Source organism: Watersipora subatra, chromosome 10 (assembly GCF_963576615.1).
Source record: "Watersipora subatra chromosome 10, tzWatSuba1.1, whole genome shotgun sequence".
NCBI classification, from domain to species: Eukaryota; Metazoa; Bryozoa; class Gymnolaemata; order Cheilostomatida; family Watersiporidae; genus Watersipora; species Watersipora subatra.
This window is the reverse complement of record NC_088717.1, coordinates 50,593,570-50,615,531: the sequence shown is the minus strand read 5'-3', so window position 1 is coordinate 50,615,531 and position 21,962 is coordinate 50,593,570. Positions and strand designations below refer to the sequence as shown.

Sequence of the window (21,962 nt, the reverse complement as noted above, 5' to 3'; positions counted from 1 at the left end):
TTTTTTTACAATGACTTTATTCTGATTGATACTATGTAGATATACCCATCTAGCAATAGAACTTCTCTTTCCTATCTAGAATGACGAGATCAGGTTCACGGTTATAAACTGGCAACTGAATATTACTTTCTACTAATTCTAAAACTTACATGAAAAGATAATTTGAATTACAGAAGTATAATTGTACACAGTGACTCGCAGGTGCTCGAATGCACTTGCACTTCCAATCATACACAAAAATAATTGCAGGAAATTCCCTACACCACTATTTAATAAAGTTGATATTAAAGTTCAAGCCGATGGCTGCCTATGTAATATCTTCCCATCTTTTCTGAAGTCTGTCCTTTGCTAAAACAGTCGTGTATAAAAAAGATGCCATGATGTGGCACATGGCAGCATTAACCTGCAACTGAGTATATATCACAAAGGTCTTTGAGGTGTTGATCACTCCTCATTGTCTCAAACTACAGGTTGTGTGTGCCATCGGGATCTGTGACAAGGGTAATTCGGTCAAATATCCCAAGTGACTTTAGGGTAACATGGCATCAGGACCGGTTGATTTCTATGCTTTGGAATGGACCATTTCTCCATAAGCTTTCTGTGATGCTGTTTAGTCTTCTTGCAACAAGCTGCAGAAGTTAGTAAAATATGGATATATCTTAGACACCTATGTCAGAAAAAGCCTTCATTCTTCATACTCAAATAAAATCTCAACAAATATAGATCAGTGTGAACCGCAATTTAGCCTATTGAGTCTGCATTATAATGACATTGAATAATTATTATAATTGTAAAGAAACAAGGATAAGGAAATCATTATTTCCGCAAGTAAATGAGAAAACACAATAATAGGGAATTGTCTTTTCATCTCACACAAAGAGCAAACTCTTCTCCAGGTTACTGTTAATTTCGACGATCGAAACCATAAAACTATTTTTTCTTGAAGTAAGATAACTCTAAAGTTTCAACAATCCGAGACAAGATAACTCTAAAGTTTCAATAATCAGAGACAAGATTGTCCACAATTCAGCCGAGAATGTGACTTTTCGAACAGTTTTGAACAAACATGCTGATACAAAAGCAAGTTTTGATGTTTTAATTGAATAAGCTAAATGCATGTTTAGAAAAAAAAACCTTATTATTCTGTTAACTGTCTGGGCTAGCATAATCAGAGAAATCTCAATCCCACCAATGGCGTTTAAAAATACATGTTGCAATTTCGATTTATAAAAAATTCTGTAAAAAAACATTAACACTGTCAAGGCTACGTTTCAAAAATATACGTAAGCATTGCACACAACGACAGCATCTTATAGTTTGTCAGTACATTACCTTGCCTTCAACCAAACAGCAAACCAATTTGTCGCCTTTTAGTCTAGAATTGTCGCCGGTTTGTCTGCCGTGTCGCCTTTCCGTCTGAAGTTGTCGCCTTTCGAACCGAAAGTGTCGCCTAAGTGTCTGTCGTCCTAGTGACTGTCGCCCAAAAGTCCAGTTACCGAAATTATCTAGGAAAATCAAACTTTGGAAAATCACGTGGATGATCACATGACTATTCAATATGGCAGCTTTCTACATGTACTTTGTTTTCTTTGCTTCCATTGTGCTTTGTAATGGATTTGCTTTTCGTAATGGACGATACCGTGGTGGTTTTCTTCAACCTCCACGACATGAGCACAAAGGTTCTTTACCTCCTGATCAGTGGTTTCAGCAGCAGCTTGACCACTTCAACCCTCAAGAAACAAGGACATGGCAGCAGGTTTGCAGTCGATTAGATGTTGGTTTGATTGTTTGTATTATATTTGGTTTTGTGAGCGTGCGTACGTGCTCCAAACATTGAACGAGAAACTTTTGCAACTGTCACAGCATAAAATAGAAAGTGATGGTTAAATATTGTAAGTGCATGGTTCATTTAAGCTAGGTTTAAAAAATATAATTCCAGGACATAGTTTTTAGGGTTAAAATAAACTGCGAGGAAAAATCACGCTCATACGACTAGATCTATACACTCTTTTATGTCCTTCCTTTACCAGTCTACAACTATCATATGGTTGCATAAAGAAAAAAACCTAGGAGAGTGTTAGGTGATGCGATAAGTTAAAGATGTTTGTGGAAGGGCAGACCGTGAGCAAGCCAGCGGGTTGCTTGTAGACGATTCCCATATGTAAGGGGCAAGGCCTTCTGTGTTTTTTATTCTGCTACAAAATGTAAAAAATCTAAGTAGAGTTGAAGCCAATCAGCGCAGCATCTATTTATTCTTGTTGATCTGTAGCCAGCAGTAGCAGTGATTATGGCACCTTTGCTGATCCATTGTCTAATGAAATTCTAATCAACTTGTTGATTTGCTAGTATGCAACACTTTTTTATTGCTCTTCTATTTCTAACATTGAGTTGCTCTGGGTATTTCACCTATCAACATACACAGTCTGTCTTTATTATCATATTTTGCTCTGTCATGCTTAGTCTACAAATGGCAGTGGAAAAGAGAGTAATAAATGGGTTTGCCATGTCAATTTGCGACACAATGAATTTGAGCCTATGAAAGATAAAGTATACTTTGCCAAAATTTAATGAGTTGATAATTAATAGTCAATGTAAAATGTTCATGTGACAGACAACAATTTTGTCAGCTTTTATTCCGCAATGACCGTCTAATTTAGGTCAAAATTAATTAAAATTTACATTTCTATTCATTTTAGAGTAGACATCTACTCATAAACTGACTCACTTCTGTTTCTCAGGTGTAAATCAATTGATAAAAAAAACTATTTTTACAAAATCATTGATAGATTTTACTAGTAACAGCTCTCAGCGGCTTTGCAACTGGTCAGGAAATATATTATATCAATAGAAGTATGTCTTTTTAGTATATTTAGCAAGTTGGTTCAAAAGATGTGGTGTGAGCCATAGGATATGTGAATTGAATCAATAAACTCAATATTGAATAACTGAGTCAAACAGTCTCTTAGCCAGTTAAGTCTTTATTATAAGCTATAACTGTTAAATATTGTTTTACTAATGTGGAATTTTAGTTCTGGATTCAACTAGTCTGCAGGGCATTCATTCTGGGCTGATTTTGGTTGGCTTGTGTGTAAAAGTTATAGGTTTATCTTTTTTTTAAATGATCAAAACTCACAAAAAATAGGGAGTTATCCAAATTCAACAAAAATGCAAAAATAAAGTTTCTGTAGGTTAACAGTTGACGTATATTTCTGATTAGTCATTAAGCACTCCACCTTTCTCATCTTTGCACATCGATGAGAAAAGAAACACCTAGATTTCACTAAAAATTGAAAGCAAGGGAAGATGGGCCTAAAAAGTACGTATAATGTTTTCATTTCCTACATTTGATGCATCAAAACTTAAGCAAATATGATAATTTTGTAGAGATATTTTACGAATGGTACCTTCTACAAGCCAGGTGGACCAATTTTTCTACAAATTGGTGGAGAAGGAACAGCGGATCCAATATGGATGGTAACAGGTGCTTGGACAACATACGCTCAGGAGTACAACGCTCTCATGTTCCAAGTGGAGCACCGTTACTATGGCAAGAGCCATCCTGTAAGGTATGCCTAGCTGGTTCATCATTGATCCAGTGCCACCGAGTGGTTGTTGACGTGCTTAGCAGTTATACATGAGCAATCTTTAGCTGACTGTTTGTTAGTAACAGCCAAACATCTAGTTTGCTGCTTCAACCCATTAAATATATATAATGCTAGCTTTGTTGCCTTGATCTTTAGTGCAGCTGTAGTCTAGAACATTCTAGAACTTCTAGCTATACATGTAGGTTTAGAATGCTTGACCTGCTAACAACAGGTTGGGATTCAATTCCCAAAAAGGCCGCCGGTTGTGACAGACATGACATACCATGTTAAATTGCTCTTTGCAACTGGGGCACATCTCCAGTCGTCCAGGTTCCTTTGCCACTGGACTCCAACATATCCAGGCAAGATCATAGAGACATTGTACAACAATGCTTTTGAAGACATACAGAGCCTCTGCTATGCATACATCATACTCAATCTTCTAGGGGTGCTCAGTCAGTATTGCAACAGAACACACAGGGGTACTGTAACAGCAGATTGGATTACACTACACGGGATAAACATCCGTCTCAAATGCTTCTGTTGTGGGTTGGCCATTTAGTGTGTGCCAGAACTGGCTTACCATTAGTGCTCATTTAATTGTAGGAAAGTTTTATCAATGACCAACCGCCATTTTTTGTTCATAGTAACATGAAAAATAACCCTATTTCTAGAAGCTGAAAAAACCATATAGATAGTGATACATAGTATTAAAAGGACGATGTAAACAGACTTTAAGGTCTGATGATGTGAATGCGTTGATTTCCAGTAAAAATATATCTATGTTATTCACACAGCTAAGATATGTAGGCGTGTACTTTGCTGGAATACGTATGACATCTAAAGGCTGGTTCACACTTTATAGCTGTATGTCAGGGTGTCCTTTGTTCGTCGACTATATCGATGGATGACATCATCTAGGCAACATAGATATGACGAGAAACATTGCAGCTGTCAATCTTTCTTGATATTTCACTGAGCATCCAACACAGTTGATGTAATAGGCAGTACTCCAGCGACGGTGATCGGTTGTCGGTGATCGGTGATTATTGGTAGTTGCTGCTGGACTTGTATTTAATCGTTTGCACAACCACATTGTATAATAAGAACGGTATGCCACAGACAATTTGCTGATGTAAACGTAGGTGGGTTTGTGATATTGTGTACAATGCTGTCCCAAACGATCACCGATGCAGTGTCTGACTAACGCCAACATACTGCGATATAATGTGAACCAGCATTGAAAGTACTCTTTGTGGCGCCATCAAAGATGAGTTTGATGCTCCACTGAGCTCTTCTCGGTAATAGTGAACCGATAAAGCCAACTACCGAGCAGACAAGCACATACCCTCAAGATTTAATATTAAGAATTAATTTATTATTTTAATAATTATTAATATAAATAATTATTATTCTGAATTATTCAATTTAGAATTGAATAATTAATTCCGAATTAATATATTGTTTTCTTTATCTGATAGCAGCTGGTGTCACTAAAGTGTTTAATGCTTTGGGACTTGAAGGTCTAGGTATCACTCATGTATGATATTGTTGTCTGCAATGTCCATGATCATATTAAGACATGGTGAGGGAACTTTGTATTTCAGTGACCTCTCCACTCCCAATATGAAATATCTAACTAGCGAACAAGCGTTAGAGGACTTGGCCAACTTCATCACCACCACTAGTGCTAAAATGAACTTGACTGGGTCAAAATGGATTACCTTTGGCGGATCCTATCCTGGTATGTATAGTTATCATTCAGAGTCGTGTCATTCCTGAGCTTTAATCTGGAGACTATCTCGTTGAAGATAAGTTTTGAAATTAAAAGATTCTTTGCAAGTACAATATTGACATATGGTTGTCTTATGAAAAATTGTTCTACAACATTTTCACTGAAATGAGGGCAGGGCAGATAAGTCTGAAAATTATTTTTTTATCTGGTATTTAGGATGCAGCAAAAACGTAAATAAACGAGATAATTTTGTAGAAATATTGAAATCTCATTTTCGGTATGGTTTCCACCTTCCATAATTTTGAGTTTTTTATACGTAACCAATTTAAATACTTGCTGGAATTTAAATAATGCTGGCTCACATTTGAAAATCTTTGTGTTTTTACAGTACTTCTCTTAGCCGCAGATCACTTTCAATTCGAATCACTTTGATCACTCAGAATCACAATCCTGCAATTGAAAAAGAAGTAAATAAATTTGTGAGAACATTATTTTAGATTATCAACCAATTAGCAAGCCTGAGCCATTTGACGCCAAAGAGATCAGCTCTTGTCTATTTACATAGATAGGTGTGTTTCATGTCTGTACTTCCAAATAGAACCAGATAACCAGAAACAAGCTGTTCATAATACTGCAACTCACTTATTTTGCTGTATCTTGGTTGCTTTTTCAGCTTTCCTTGTCAAAAATATTACAACTCGAAAACAGAAGACATTCTTTGATCAATAATTTGACATTTGGTAGCAGATTTTCTCATATTTGTGTTCTGGTATTTACTGCTAGGGCTGTTTGAGAATTATTGAAAAGTCTTTGGTCATTAGAAGCAATAATAGTTCTTTTTTCACTCCAAGAAGAAGATGCTTTTTTGATTAACAACTAACTACCTGTTGTATGTTGTCAGCTATGATTTATTTTTCCTGTCTGCTGATACCTATTGTGCCAACTGTCATGCTATGAGGTCAAGACAACTTGTCTTCTCTCATTATTAACCATATGATCTTTGTAAAGGGTCACTCGCTACCTGGATGAGAATGAAGTATCCACACCTAATTCATGCTGCAGTGGCTTCTAGTGCCCCCTTGGTTGCTGTAGCTGATTTCTCTGGTGAGTCTATCTCTGAAGTTTCCATTCAAGTTACATTTTGCAGTGATTTCAATACTTGTGTCCTTTTATAATTCTTTTTGCCGTCAATCCCTTTAGCAACTTCTGCTTAAAAACATGTTTTGATTTCCTCACCCAGTCATCTGATCAGATCCAAAAGGTTTAACAATGTTTTGGCTATCTATATTCTTTTTGACCATTATTTTGGCTTCGTTTGGTTTAAAGTTTTTGATTCAAATTATGCAAAGAAATGAACATTCAGCTAAAAAAAAATAGCAAGCAGACATGCCTCTTCCATTCACAGCAATAGCATCTATGAATTTTCCATCTAGACCAGACATACAGTCATGCACAAAATAAACTGGACCACACCTTTGCTCATCAAACAAATTTCTCAAACTTATTTCTAATTTGTTGTTCCCGTCTTTTTTACGAGTAAAACATAAATTATATACTAGATACTAGATTCAAAATCTTTCCAAGATTCGGCATATTCCATCAAAGAATCTTACTAACCAAATTGGAATAGATGCAGTTTCTTGAGCCAATGCTAGATCAAAGGCTGCTCAACCAAGTATTGACTAAGATTTTACCTTCATATTACCATAGTCGTCTTTTGCAGTGCCACTTATTGCTGGTCAAAGAATTATTCAAACCATATAACTTCAAATAAGCTAATAGAATGTATGTGGTGTAATCATATGTGTACAGATTGTTATCTTCAACCATTAACAAATGAAATTTTCAGAATTTAGCCTAAATAACCTTTCATAAACATGATTGTTATAGCTGTTTAGTTTACATAATTAAAAGCAGAACAAAATTATAATTAATCGAATATATAATTTATGGCTATTGACTAAATACACAATGAGTAACTATGTTTTAAATAAGAGTTTTAGTTTTCCAACAACAGGGTTTATTTTGCACTCCAGACATATTATTATTATGAAACTGGAGATTTGAAAGGCCATTATACATTGTTTACTTTTTAACAGTCTTTGCGTTAGTCTCTGTAAATGCAAAGGATGCAAGCAAATTGTTTTGCTGGTGCATCAGTATGGTGTCAAAAGGTCCTGCATGAATAAGCTGCCAAAGGTCGTATACAGAGGCCAGTCAAAAGGTCATCAACTACTCTGGTAAACACAAGGGGTAGTTTGATGTTTAACAATTGAAGTATTTACTTTACGAAGTTTTATAATAGGATGCAGTACTGTTGTGATGGCTGTACGCTGCTGGGATTGCATGGATGTCGTTTTGAGGGCAGTTTTTCTCAGCTTGTGATTTCATCAAAATATTTATTGAGAGTTAACCGAATTTTAACGGGGATTTTAGCTTTAGTGTGGGGAGATAATTCTACTGGTGACGTTCAAACAGCTATTTCACAAATCACAAAAACAGCCAAAAAAATAGCTACTTGATGCATCCTTAGTGTAGTTCGGAGAGTTGGTTGTTGGTTGGTGTTATTACGGGGGAGATAATTCCTGGAGGCATACAAATGTTAGCTCAAGGATCATACACCGTGGCTAGTCAAACTCTGGTATGAGGTTGATAAAGTGGACGCTTGCTGTAATATTCTCAAACAAGCTTACAGTGATTGCCTTTGTGTAGTATTCAGTGTGTAGCCATGTCTTTACAATGTACTTGTCTACAGACTATCTGAGAGTGGTGAAAGAGTCGCTAGACACCACGGGGCCCATGTGTGTGCCAAGTATACAGAAGGCTACGGATGCTCTCACCAACCTGCTAGACACTGATACTGGCAGACAACAGCTGAAGTCCACGTTTAAGTAGGCAATAAAGTATTTTGGTAGTAGTTCTATGTTCAACTGGGACACATGGGGTCAGGGTGAGGGACTGTGGTGGAATGTAGATAACACAGAGATATTGCTCTCAGATATGTGAAACTTCTACGCAGGGACCTAATGCTATGTTGTGGCTGCCAAAATGCTTTTCAAAATATATTTGATTTTCAAGTATCTTGCACCTCTTTTTTCCTTTGCATGTTTTATTGTTATATATATTTTTTATTAGTTTATTTATCTAACATGCATTTCAAATTGATTAGGCATGACAAGAGACATAAAGCTAAGGGTAGGTGTTTTGTGATATTGATGGCAAATCATATCCTACAATATTCATGCAGTTCTGGTCCTGCTCACAAACACCAAATCAAGATTTATCCTCTCTCGCAAGTAATAGCAGTAGCTCTAATAGCGTTATAGATGTAACCTATTTTTGATGTTGCAACAGCCCGAAGTCAATAGTTAAACTTTTACCTGACCTCAACATTTCTCAGCGTCGGATGAGCAATTCTAGCAAATATTTATCCCTACACTCGGTGTAGTTGGCAATATGTGACTTGTCACATAGACCAAAGATAAGTTCCTGGCCACATAAGCTAAACCTAAGCAAACAAAAAATTTTAATTTATGCAAATCTCAGTTTTTGTCTGCGTTCATCTGTCCAGTAATAGTGATAAGGTTTTAGCAACGAAAAATCACCTACATACTGGATTTGAACTTGCGACAATCAAATCGCAAGTCTAGTAAAAAGCATGTAACCACAAGGCTAAGCCGTTCTTATCATTCCCATTGCACTTACCATATGCTGTATACTCTTCTCTCGAGTTCACACGCCAAATGTGCACGTTTTATTATTAATTAATATTATGTTTTGTGTTTGTTATTTTTTTGAAATTTTTCAAAGTTTTCTTTACCATTACACATTACCTATTTTTTATTTGTAATTTTCAAATTTGCTGTTTCAATTGCAAATGTGCCATTAACCTCCTATTTCCAGTTTTTCGTAAAGTTCGATCGTTAAATCTGTAAAGGCGAAATACTTTTCACGCGGGCGATTGTATTAATTGGAGTAGGAATTGTCTCTACATTCTCTCTCCGTTCAGTCAGACAAAGCATCAGACAAAGACAGTTTGGTATCTCATTTTTACGTTTGTGCCAGTATTGAGAGGTACCAGTATCATCGTATTCAAAGTTCTGATAGATAGCTTTTGCTGCAACAGTAACCTATTTTATACACACTTATGTGTACTCGTTGTAATTATTAATTGAACATATTCATAATTTTTATTGTGTTGTCTCAGCTTGTATTAATTGTATCATAACCAAATCATTTTTCATTGTAATCATTGTAGCAAACAGGCTATCGAGCATATAGCTTGCATATTATTTCACATTTTTTTGTCTTGAATTTATACATTTATTCATAAAATTATTTATATTTGTATTTAACAAACTGCAGATGTCATCCTTACAACTGCTCGTTATGTACAAGCCAGACTCTGTATGTGGTTGGTTGTAAGACTGATCAGCTTATGAGGAATATATTTTGATTTAGTCTTTTCTATGTGACCAGGCTATGCGATGACATCGATCCCCGTAACAAAAATGACATCGCCAACTTGGTCAGCTCTCTAGCTGGGAACTTTGAAGGGGTTGTACAGTACAACAGGGATAACAGAGCGTTTGAGGTAGGTAAGATATAAACAGAGCATTTGCGATGGAGAGAATCATAAACGGTATTTTAACAACTATTTTATTACTGTTTAGCCATGGTCAAAGAGTTACTTTTCCTTGCTGCAAGTGTTCAAGTGATGGCTGTCATAAGAATGAATAGTGCTGATCACTGGGTAACATATCTTCACCAATCTTAGACTTCACATAATTAATCCACAATAATCTTACAACTTGCATACATTCATTTCTGCAAACACTGTTCTGTTATATTTGGTAACAACTTGACAACCCTTGCACCGTTTTAATGTTTTAGAAAAACACAATAACAGGTCACTATAAGAATCTGACATTGTTAGATACTTTGATCAACACTAAAGCTGTTGGGACGGTTTATGTTAACGCTACTCGAGGTGTTCCATATTAGCACCTAAACAACGGCAGCGTAAAATTAACTTTTAGCACAAGTTGTTTGACATGAATCAATATAGTTTCAATTTTGGTAAGTTATTTACTTACCTCAATCAGAAAGCAGCATTAAATAGTCGAAGTGAACAGGGAATTTAGGTTGCTGTTCAATTTGTGGTAATTTCTATATATCCTCTCTCCGTGTTAAAGGTCCTCTGTTCATGTGAAACAATCTGTTACACCGTATCGTTATGTAGAGTCTTTTGTCTAGAATCATCAAACGTCAAGTCATTTCACTCCTAAGTAGTCGTGTAGCTGTCTATAATGTGTGTGCATATTCTGTCATGGCTCAAAAACCATCTGCAGTTTTGAACCATTATTCAAATTGCACGCTATTGTTTAGGACAGCTGGCCTATGAATTAACGGAGTTCGAACCTGACAAAAAAACGATTGTGCAAAAACTAGCAACTGAATTTCTCCGCTATCCTATTGAATGAAACTAAATCATTGTAGAAGCAGATAAAATATTATCTTCACTTGCAACCCCTTTGATTATTTCTATTATTATTACCTATTCAATGAGTTTATAAACTTGTAAAAAATAGAATGTTCTAGCGATGTGGGGGCAGAGTATGTTGTTCAAGGTCAAATCTCGCACTAGTTTCACTGAACGTTATTGGTGCCTGCACGACTATACTATTGAAATGTTCTGCGTCTACTGCTGTCAAAAGATCTTTACTTTAGAAATACATCTGAATTGATTGAAACATTTAGGCACTCGGATGAGATTTTTGTGAACAATAACATGCAGCTCTTTTTGTAGATGGTCATATCGAGAATGTAATCATTTTTTGAGCTGGGGCCTATTATGTGTAACCCTTTTAGCCAGTTATGAGAGCACTGAGGCTTCAGATGACCTGAAGTTTGGTGATTCTACATGAAAACATAAAAAAGACTCTGCTTAGCCACACAGTGTTAACACATGTTAACACAGTGTCAATATATGTTAACACTGTTTGAACATATGTTAACACGATGTTAACAGATCGTTCACCTGAATAGATGACCTTTAAAACAAACAACACCATGTTAACAAGTGGTTTTACCTGAAAAAGGCCAAGGAGGTTCGTTAGAAGAGCAATGAAATAGCTTGGTTTTAGCTAGCCGTAACAGAGCCTGTAGAGAACAGATTCATAAGCTCCCATGCAGCGCAAATGTGAGTTGTTTGATATGGATTTGATGCTAGGACCTGCTCTGCAGATTGAAATTATTCCAAGTTCTCTGTGGAAATCAAAATATACCTGTATACTGTTGCCAACTCCCTTTCCACTTTCATGGGAAACAATTTAATGTTATTTTTTAGTATTATTATTCGAGGTTTGATCGCCGGGAACACCGATGAAATGAGTGGGTGTAATTTACTAGTTTGCTGGTTTGGTGAGCATTTATACTACTTTAGCTACCGACATCAAATCCATTTTTTACCTCTGATATTTAGGGAGGAGTCGGAGCCAATATAACAGTAGATACACTTTGCGCTTTTATGAATGATTCAAGCAAGACTCCTTTAGAGAACTACGCCCGTGTCAGTTCCTTTATGCTTGAAACCTATAGCCAAAAGTGTCTCGATTACAAGTTCTCTAACGTAATAGATGGTGAGTACTCTGGCTGTGTACCCTGTCAATAGTCTTTCTATTTAATTTATTGAGTTACAGCGAGCTCCCATTTATCATAGTTAAAGATTAACTCAATAGAAATTGAATTTATCACGTATTTCTATTGAGTTGCTTTTCCCAATTAGCTCATTTAACATTTTGAGCAGGCTTCGAACAGATTTTACAGCTATCCAAAAATTTGTGCAAGATGAACTTAAAACAATATTTTAGTAAATTTTATTATGAAGTATTGGTACTTTTCTATCATTTACGATTGTTTTTGATGTTTAAGGTGATCTGATTGCCAGGATGTTTCAAATGTATTGCTAAAATGGTTGCAGATCTTTCCAATACAAGTTGGGCAGGCTCTGCTGCGGAAGGAGGCAGGCAGTGGACATACCAAACTTGTACCGAATTTGGATACTATCAAACCTCAGCTTATGACCAGCAACCATTTGGTGATTTCTTTCCACTTTTGTAAGTTTTCTCCAAGGACGTATAATACTTGTATGCTTATGGCTAATATTACAGATAAACTTCTATGCTTGTAGGTAATATTACTGATTATTTTGTCAAAAATATCCAATTGACTCTCAATGCTCACACTGAGAAACCTGTAAATTTCAAGAATTACATATTCAGATTATGACTAGCTGATTAGCCGAAACAAAACTGTAAACTAGCGAGCGTCTATATTTAGTAAGGGCTCTTCAGTAAAACCCGAAGTGTTTGTCATAGACTAGTTCTACCAGAAGTTTTATATTGAGCTTTTTATTGGCCTTTCAAATTACGTGAGAACATCACGTGACAAAACAATAACCAAATACAATGACTACGCCAGAAAAATAAACTAATTCCGATCTACGGCGGTTTCATGATGGCTGCGATTAACTGTTCGTTTTTGAGCTTTTAAGAGCTTGTAATCACATTTCCACATATTTAGCATCTACAACACAACAGAGTAAGACATGGTGGATCTTTTGATATCAAATAATTGTAATGTGAATTTTGTTGCGAGTAAACCTTTAAAGATATTTATGATGAATATTTCAGGTTTTGGACCCAACAGTGCTATGAGGCATTTGGACTGTCTATAGATGACAATGTTCTCAATAATGGCATAAGGTTCACCAATGCCAACTACGGTGGTTTAGGGGTCAAGGTTTCTAGGATTATATGGCCTAATGGCTCCATAGATCCTTGGCATGCCCTCTCCATCACCAAAGACATATCAGAAGATGCAACAGCCATTTTTATTAATGGTAATTTTACTAATTTAATAATTTAATTTATTGATGGTAATTAAAGCATTCTACGGTCTTCAGCTAGTATTGACAGCTTTGCTGGGCTAATCATTTCCTAGTCCAATTTTTCACGTTCATCGGATTTTAAGATTTTAGGTCACAGAAGAGTTTGAAAGGGCTTTGCTATCAAGGCCGCTATAGTTTTGTGATAAGCTGTCATCTGAACTGACAAATGTAGGGACTCATCTAGTAGCAAAAAAGTGGGAAATGGCATTCACCTATAATTCAATCAAAAATCTTTGCAACTTTTAATCAACTCAAACTGAACTCAAATCTTTGCAACTCTAAATCAACTCAAATCTTTGCAAATCTTTTTTAAAAGGTTTACAGCAGTTTGACCTTTTTGTGTACTCGGCGAATAAACAACATTCGTGAAGAAATAATTGTGAATTGGGAAATTCCTGATAGATAAAAAGAAAGTTTATCGTCCTATAAAAAACAAGGATTAGTTACGCAAATTTAGTCTGGCTGACGCTACTCGGTGTCAAACTTTTCAACATAAACTGCATCTTTATAACAATATGCGCTGACTTGGAGAACATGGATTCAAGCAAAATGTGGCCGTGCTGAACATGTCATTATTTGCTGCACTATTGGCGTACTGCATACTTGCTGGTTATTGGGAGAGCGTGTGTGGGTGTTGGTCAATAGCCTCAGGCTGTCAATACCCTGAGGCTATTGACAGCCTGAGGCGTTTCAGACTGTCAATAGCCTCAGGCTATTAACAGTCTGGTTTTCAATAGCCTGAGGCTATTGACAACCTGGAGCAAAGTTAGAAGTCTTGTAAACTTGGTCAGCCTCCTTATCACAAAAATGTCTTTATTGTTCAGGCTATGGAGCTATTTCTTGCGCCCTTTCAATTTTAGTAATTTGTGTATTTCATGTTGCGTTAGCCCTCTGTTACAGGCAATAGCGGGTAACACCGGATGCAAAAAATAATTTTATGTAATTCATTAGCATTTGATGTTCAGTTTTCATATTAAATTGAGTTAGACCTGTTGTTCAACTCAACTGTCACTATCAATGCTGAATGCTTTTACAGGAACTGCTCATTGCGCCAACATGTATCCAGAGAGTGATGATGACTTACCAGCCCTAAAGCAAGCAAGACTTGTCATCAGAGAGAAGATTGGTTTGTGGTTGAACCAATAGGCTTGTGACATATTTAAGTGCGGAATAATGTCGTTGGATTTTGAAGTACCACACTGTACATAGGCCTTATTCATCTTTGTTTAATTTTCACAATTCAAATTGTTATGTAATAGTTATGTGAAGCCGTTTGATTTATTACAGTTTGATTTACTACAGGCGTGGTTTAGACGCGTAAGATTTTGCTCACAAATGGCTGAAATTTTGCAATGAAAATTGTCGCTCATACCTGATTGTCAATGATACACAACAGTGTGATGTGAATTCTGAAATATAACACTCGAGCGCATTCATCATGGGCTCTGGAATTTATCTCAAATATGTTTACACTCATTGTACCACAAAGTTGGCATCACGCAAGAATTTTTTATTTAGCTAATCTGCTTTTAGTTCTGGAATCAATATATTTGGTTTGTTCTGTTTTTTAACAAGTCTTGTATATTTGTTACACATCATCCTTAAAATTGTTTCAAAACTTTATTTCATAATACCAGGCTTTCTACTTACCAACATCATGTTTCTTATCTCATTTGGCACATCACCCCTTTCTATATTGATACGTGGGAGTATTTAAGCTGGCTTTAAAATCGTTCATAAGTACAATCAATAGCAAGTGTAAAGTAAAGCAAGTTATGGTTGGGCAATTTAGGTTAGTGTCAATTGTGTTCCTCTTTAGACTCAAGTTATCATGCTTGAAATATATTTCTGAATACGTAATGTGAAAAGATAAAAAACTTAGGAGTTGTTTTACTAAAGTTAGCAAGAGTAGGCAAATCTTGATTTTGGTGTTACTAGTTTGCTAAGAATGTTATGTACACGTACTTTTAGAAGTAGAGCCGATAAGTAAATCAACAGTAACAAAGTTCTTGGTTAAGTGTGCAACTGCTGATTTGGATAACGCACAGATTAAAATGTCACCATGGTGACATTGACACCATAACTCGGCCAAAAAAATTAGCTTGCTTCGTTTTTGACGCTTTTCGTCTACAACATAACACATTGGTACTGTGTGTTGCGGAAGGCGTTGCCTCATATACTGTGTTACGCTACATACAGCGAGTACTTCTACAGAGAGCTACGAGAGCAATGTTTTAGAAAAATAATAACATTAAGCGTTACAATTAGCCCTAGCAATGTTTTGTATGAGGGTTACCGGGAAGCTTGTGAAGAGATAGAGATGACCGTCCAGTAAATTGTGGGCTATTTCCTTCTACACGAACGATTTTGCAACGTGATGACTTACCTTTTGCATTCAATTTTTCTACAATTTCTCTGTGCTCACCATGTGGTCGTAGCTTAGTGTAATTTTTTTTAAATAATGTAATTCAAAAGTTGAAACTAATGCTTTGTGATGATAATCGTGAGAGTTTAAACTTCCTAATAAAGAGTTTGTGATAATAATAGAATTCAAGTTGTTACCAATTGATAACGAAAAACTATTTTAAAAAGTTAAAATAACCATCATCGGATTTGTTTGTAGCAATCGCACTGTGCTGCACTGTGTACAGTTTGTATTAAGAGCAAATGTTTAGTTATATGCTATCGTTCGTTGTCGTAATCAGGATTATAAACTTGCATTAATTGCCGGTTTATAGTCCGAACCTCGACTGGTTTGAAACTCGACGAGTTTGTATATCGACAACGGTTGGTCCAATCTCGACAGCAGTTTTACTATTTTACCATCTACTATTTTCATAGTAAATGAGTGATTTATATGTAAAAGATTTATTTGCGCAAAAATATATTGTTATCCATTTGATGCAGCACTCCCCAGCTTATGTAGGCCTAACAATATTTTGCCCAACCTAAATATAGAACGAATGCTAAAACAAGTAACAATCATAAATATGGTTGACTGTTATGCTAGCAAAATGTTTTATTTGAAGACTAAACTTCAGTGAGTAGCTTTGGTTTTTATTTTTTGAAGTGAGGATAGAGCTGCAAAAAGACATTTATTATTTGTTGAAGATTAAATTATTGTAAAACTGCATCAGCCTTTGTCGATGTTCGGACCAACCTTTGTCTAGATTCGGACCAACCTCTGTCGAGATTGGGACTTGTCTAGGTTCGGACTTGTCGATGTTGGGACTGTTTCCCTAATTGCCTAATGTCTGGGCAGTCAGGAATTGTTTCTTGTGAAAGAGGATTAATAGGATTCCACAATGATAATGAATAGGCTATAATGAATAATATTTACAATGTGCAATACTATATACAACATAATTAATGGGGATTGTTATCAAAGAAATATAGTATTGTCTTCATACAAAATATTGAAAGGTGGTGCATGTCTTCGGGCATGTTAAACTTGTTGCTATTTTTACAAACAACTGTCAAAAAACAATTGCTTATGCCAGTTTCATCGGTGGAATATTCTTTATGTAGCTGACATCGTATTATGGTTACATATTATATTCTCTAATTGTTTTTCAAATTCTGATATACTCTTTGGATATGTATGATAGATGTGGAGCTTGGCCTTTACTTATAACACTCCTTCATGAAAACTTTTTGCCTGTATCACATTTCAGCTGGCAAAATCTTTAACTATTAATTGAACGTAGACTGGCTATGACAGTTTTGTTTTAAAGCAGAGCCATCACTGGCATAACAATTTTTGCTTTCTATAACTTCTTTTAATTATTATTAATTTGTGTTGTTATTTTTAAAGTTTGGAATGTTTAGTTCATTTTGAATGTAAGAACAAGAGTTGATAATTGGTCTCAAAGCTGAAAGTATACACATTCCTCCAGTCATATATGTAAACCGCCAAAAGGTTAAGCATAAAGTTTACTATGAACAAAGATGATGGGATTTATTACAAATTTAATCAAACTCATATTTAAATTTTGATCTGTGACTCATCAAGTTGATTGCCTAACACTAACTTAACCAAGAAATATCACCATGTAGGCCTACACAAAACCAAGAACAAAGTTTTGCAATATCTCAATAAACAATTTTCTAACAACTTTTCTGCTAGAAAGTATGCTTTCAAAGAATATTGAGATGTAACAAATAGCTAGTTTTATGTGTGAGATTTGTATTTAAAGCAGTGGTTCCCAACTGGTGATCCATGGACCCATATGGGTCCACAGGAGGCTTTAAGGGGGTCCACAGGCTGGTGCCAGTATTGGTTTTTCTAGCTAGATATTTACAGCTATTTCTGTCATAGTGGTTGGATCAATGATATAAAACCTTAAAAGGATAGGCGACGGCTATCATATGGGCGGAGTTTAATGATTGAAGTCTGTTGGGATTGTGCTAGCCTTGGTTTCGGGGCTAATGCAATTCCCGCGGGGTGGTCGCATTGTCTTGTTAGGCTTCTGTGTCTAGACTTTTATCACCTATGTGCGTCAATCGCTGGATAGTACCCGATTTTCGGTTAGTAGTACAAAACAACACAACCTGTAACCGGCAAACACGTAATTTTCTCTGTCCCTCTTAAATTTCAGCGATATACTAAGATCCATGGAAAATAAGACATTTCAGCTTACTTATTTTTACCAATTTTTTTATTTTCTTCAGGGGTCTTAGTATATGCTTAAATTTAAATATAATTTACCCGAAATCACCCGAACAACGGCCTTTTTTTTCTAGTTTTTAATTAATATTTTTCCACCTATAATATAAAATGGCAGTCTTTTGTCATTGTCACATTGTTTGACCTGGCCAATAGGATGGGACAGCGGTAAAGCTGTGCAGTGTAGTTTTCATACTCAAAATCCAAATGTAAAGCCAAATTTGGGTCATTTCACAATGTTGACTATTAATATCATGAATGCTTGTTAATGGCAGCTGACTGATCATAATTGTCACATTATTTAGCAACTATATTTATTTGAAAACAAAATGAAACCAGCAGATCGGTAAAATAACCAAAGATGTTTATGAAGATAAAACCATTGAAGAATTTTGGCTTTCTATGATTCATTCATATCCACAGGCAGCCAAATACGCCCTTCAAACTCTGCTCCCATTTGTGTCTACATACTTATGCGAGTCTGCTTTCTCCTCCATGGTTGTTCTCAAATTGAAACAACGAAACCGACTGGGACTTGAAGGCAACATGCGATGCGCTTTGTCAACCATTTCCCCTAAGATTGAGAATTTGGTGAAAAATAAAAAGTACAATCCATCCAACTAACAAACTGACTACTGAAAATTAACAGTCAAAGCAATTTAGTATAGCATTGCTTCATATAAGTAAATAAATAGAAACATCTCAAATCTATTAACTCTTATATTATTCTAATTTATAATGCACGCCAATTTACAATGCATTGTTATAAACACCATATATTATGATGTTTATAAAGGGGTCCATGACTTTTAAATAAAGAGCTCTGGGGGTCCGTAGCTCCAAGGTAGTTGGGAACCACTGATTTAGAGGTTACTTGGTGGGTAGTGGCTAAAACCTAGAGAGAATATGCAGTCATTAAAGCAAAAAGCAAATGATAGCCACAAGAGTTATGTATCCTTAGAATGCTTACTAGGTTATCAGTCTAATGCTACATCTGAATACCCCTTTTCTACTAACATTTAACTACCGAAATATGCTGTAAATGCATGTAAAATGTTGTCACTGCCTTACAGTTATCATTACACTCCTCTCTTGACATACAAGCTCAATGCTTTGGGGGCTGAGCTCGTTTGTCTAACCTCTCGTATTTCAAATCAAATTTTTATATATAAAATAACTAAATACAAATTAATCTATTCCCATTCTCTAACAAACAACTAAAAACAAGATATTGCAGTAAAAAAAGTATTTTTATTTGTTCTAAATCGTCAACTATCCTTACAAAGTAACAAATAACTATCTACTGGTTGATCTGCAATAAAATGGCACATTATTATGTACAATACTGTATGGAGTTCTTACCTTTGAGACGGACAGTAGCGACTAATAGTGGTGTGAGAGCCACTTGATGGCAACAGGTATAGTACTACAGCGCACCCTCGAGATACGATGTGGTCTGTTCCAAGGTTGGCATCGTATGGCGAAAAAATCGTATGTCCGGGTATAGAAACCATTGTAATTATACAATGAAAAAAAAGGTAAAAATCGTCCAAAATTTTTTAAAAATGCTGTACATAATAGTATGTTAACTTTAGTAACTATAGTTACCTACAGTAGCTGCATTGTATTAAGTGCACTTAGTGATTATAATCTGCAATACTGTAATATTGTAATCTGTGTACCAAATGCAGATCGTACGGTAAGAAGTTCTTACCTTCAAAAGGTACGCATAACAAACTTTAAATTCACTTTAAATAAGTTTAGCTTACAAAACACACACACATTAGAAGCTAGGTTTTAGTATGTATTTGTAACTATTTTACTGAATTTCAACTTTTTATCACTAAAATTTTATCACCTATCGGTTTCTGTCTTCACTTTCATTATAAAATTTAGCGTGTCTGGTTGAAACCTTTTTCAATAAGAAAGGCTGAGCGATGCAGTTATCGAAAGCAGCCTCTCACACACCTGACCATTTAATGGCTACCGAAAAGAAAAATGAAACTTTATTTACTATTATACAGGACATACATACCTTTGGAGTAACGTGACTTTAGCTGGTACATGTAGCAAATAAAGCAGAAGAGGAGGCAAAAACGTATCAATGCTAATTATGTTGCTGTACACTTGAAGATTAATTTAATACGTAATGAAATGGAAGTTTTAGCAGGCTAAAGAAAGTTGTCTAGTCTTGTCCAATTTTTCTTCTGGTTTAAAAGAAAAAAATGCTGGTGAAATGCAGAAAACTGTTAGCTAGCTAACGCTTGTAGAAGGATCCAGAGAAGGTGCTACAGTAGTTTTTCTTGTATGAAATGTGCACAAGAATCAATGTAACTATACATACAAAGTTTGCACGTATTTATACCCTAGAGGTCAGGGCTTTAACAAGTTTCAGAAACTAATGTGAATGCGTCAACTATCTTGAGTAGCTAGTTATACGAGTTACATACATACGGTGAATTGTATTCACGTAGGAGATAACAAACCCACCTGCAAAGACATGGTTAAACAAGAAAAGAAAACATAAAATCAAAAGGAAGCAAATAAAATGAATAAAATATGAAAAACCTGCCACACAAGAAATAAATAATATATATTATACATGCATTGTTTTAATGTACCAGTCCACATCAGTAAATTACACTTGAAATATTTCTGCCAATGTGGGGTTTTCTGTATCTTCTACTTTCTTGCCCTTACTAAATGGTTGCTACTTTTGAATGCTGATCGCGTGCATGGCCTTCTAACTCCTTCAAATCTTCAGTCGTAAGCTCTTTCTTGTGCTTGCTTTAATGGAGTTCTTGTTTTAATAATAATTGCAAATGCTGATTGGTTGCGATCATATTCCTTGACAATGTTAATAATACGGGTGCCTTCTTAGTTACGACATCCAACATTGTTGACATAGAAATCATTTTTCTTTCGTTTTTTAACATTTGTATCGGTCTCAGATTCCATAGCTAACGAATTAAATGTAGATACTTGTAGTTATATACGTATGCTGAAAGTTTTTAGTAAAATATATTATAACGCTACAAATGAATATTTGCTCTCGCTTGTGTATTTTACACGAGTTTTTCCACGCGGAATGCTGACATGAAAAAAGTCGATCATCATGTCGTGTCTCCTCTAAAAGTTCTGAAAATGTTTTCGGCAAACTATATTTTGGTGTTTTTTTTTATTTCGACATGCGTTATAAGCACACTGGCTGCCAAATTTTAACTCGGGCGATACTTTTTTAAAATCGTATGGTGAAATAAAATTCGTATAGCGAGGTGAAGATCTCACAATGTTTGACTTCATAAGGTGAAAAAATCGTATATCAGGGTAATCGTATTTCGAGGGTGCACTGTATACACTTTTGTGACACAAAGTAACATAATATATTTTAAATTTAACTTAAATGAATTTGGCTCACTACACACACTCACTCAAACGCACACTCACACATTTAAAAATCAGTTGCAACCTTACACAAAGCTTTAATTCTAATTTGGTTCTCATTTTCAGTTTTATGTTTTTTCCAGTTTTGGTTTTTTTACTGCGCTTTTTGACTTGAATTCACTTTTATCCAACCTTTTTTAAAAATATTTTAACCCTATCCAACCAGACAAAACAAGCCACGCTGTCTCATATTCTCATATCTCAAGTTATTCTCATATCTCAAGGCTAAAATTTGCTCGGAATTTTCCTCGTATCTCAAATTTTTAGTATGTTGGGACACTCATATGTTGATGTATGACTGTAGTTGTAACCCAGAAGACCAACCAGCTATAATTTGGGCATATTTTTCCATTGTAGCACCTCAGAACATGAGATTATTACAACGATCTACCTGGTAGAGATGGATGTACACATTAAATAAAAATAGATACCTTAGTTTTGAATAATGCATTAATAACAAAAAATATTTTAGCACTCCTATGTAGATGTTGTTATAATATAATTAAATGAATGCCCGGCATTGCATGGTGATATAATAAGTACCCCATGAATTTGAGTAACTTTGAGGTTAGTTGCTACTAT

General features: G+C 35.4%; 1 protein-coding gene across 1 annotated transcript; it reads left to right on the top strand.

The window, feature by feature from the left end:
* The first annotated feature begins 1,546 nt into the window (after nucleotides 1-1,546).
* On the top strand, nucleotides 1,547-14,835 carry LOC137405834 (putative serine protease K12H4.7). The gene is made up of 10 exons (XM_068092251.1): nucleotides 1,547-1,756; nucleotides 3,385-3,566; nucleotides 5,192-5,328; nucleotides 6,328-6,423; nucleotides 8,075-8,210; nucleotides 9,799-9,913; nucleotides 11,804-11,960; nucleotides 12,302-12,437; nucleotides 13,014-13,222; nucleotides 14,307-14,835. The coding sequence occupies exons 1-10, from the start codon at nucleotides 1,559-1,561 to the stop codon at nucleotides 14,414-14,416; spliced, it is 1,476 nt and encodes a 491-aa protein (XP_067948352.1). The 5' UTR covers nucleotides 1,547-1,558; the 3' UTR covers nucleotides 14,417-14,835.
* Nucleotides 14,836-21,962: the final 7,127 nt, after the last annotated feature.

Bases quoted from the DNA above. Each gene is read 5' to 3' on its own strand.
- LOC137405834 (XM_068092251.1), top strand. From the start codon at position 1,559: ATGGCAGCTTTCTACATGTACTTTGTTTTCTTTGCTTCCATTGTGCTT. The intron at 11,961-12,301 runs GTGAGTACTCTG...AAATGGTTGCAG, and splicing joins GTTCTCTAACGTAATAGATG to ATCTTTCCAATACAAGTTGG. The intron at 13,223-14,306 runs GTAATTTTACTA...ATGCTTTTACAG, and splicing joins AACAGCCATTTTTATTAATG to GAACTGCTCATTGCGCCAAC.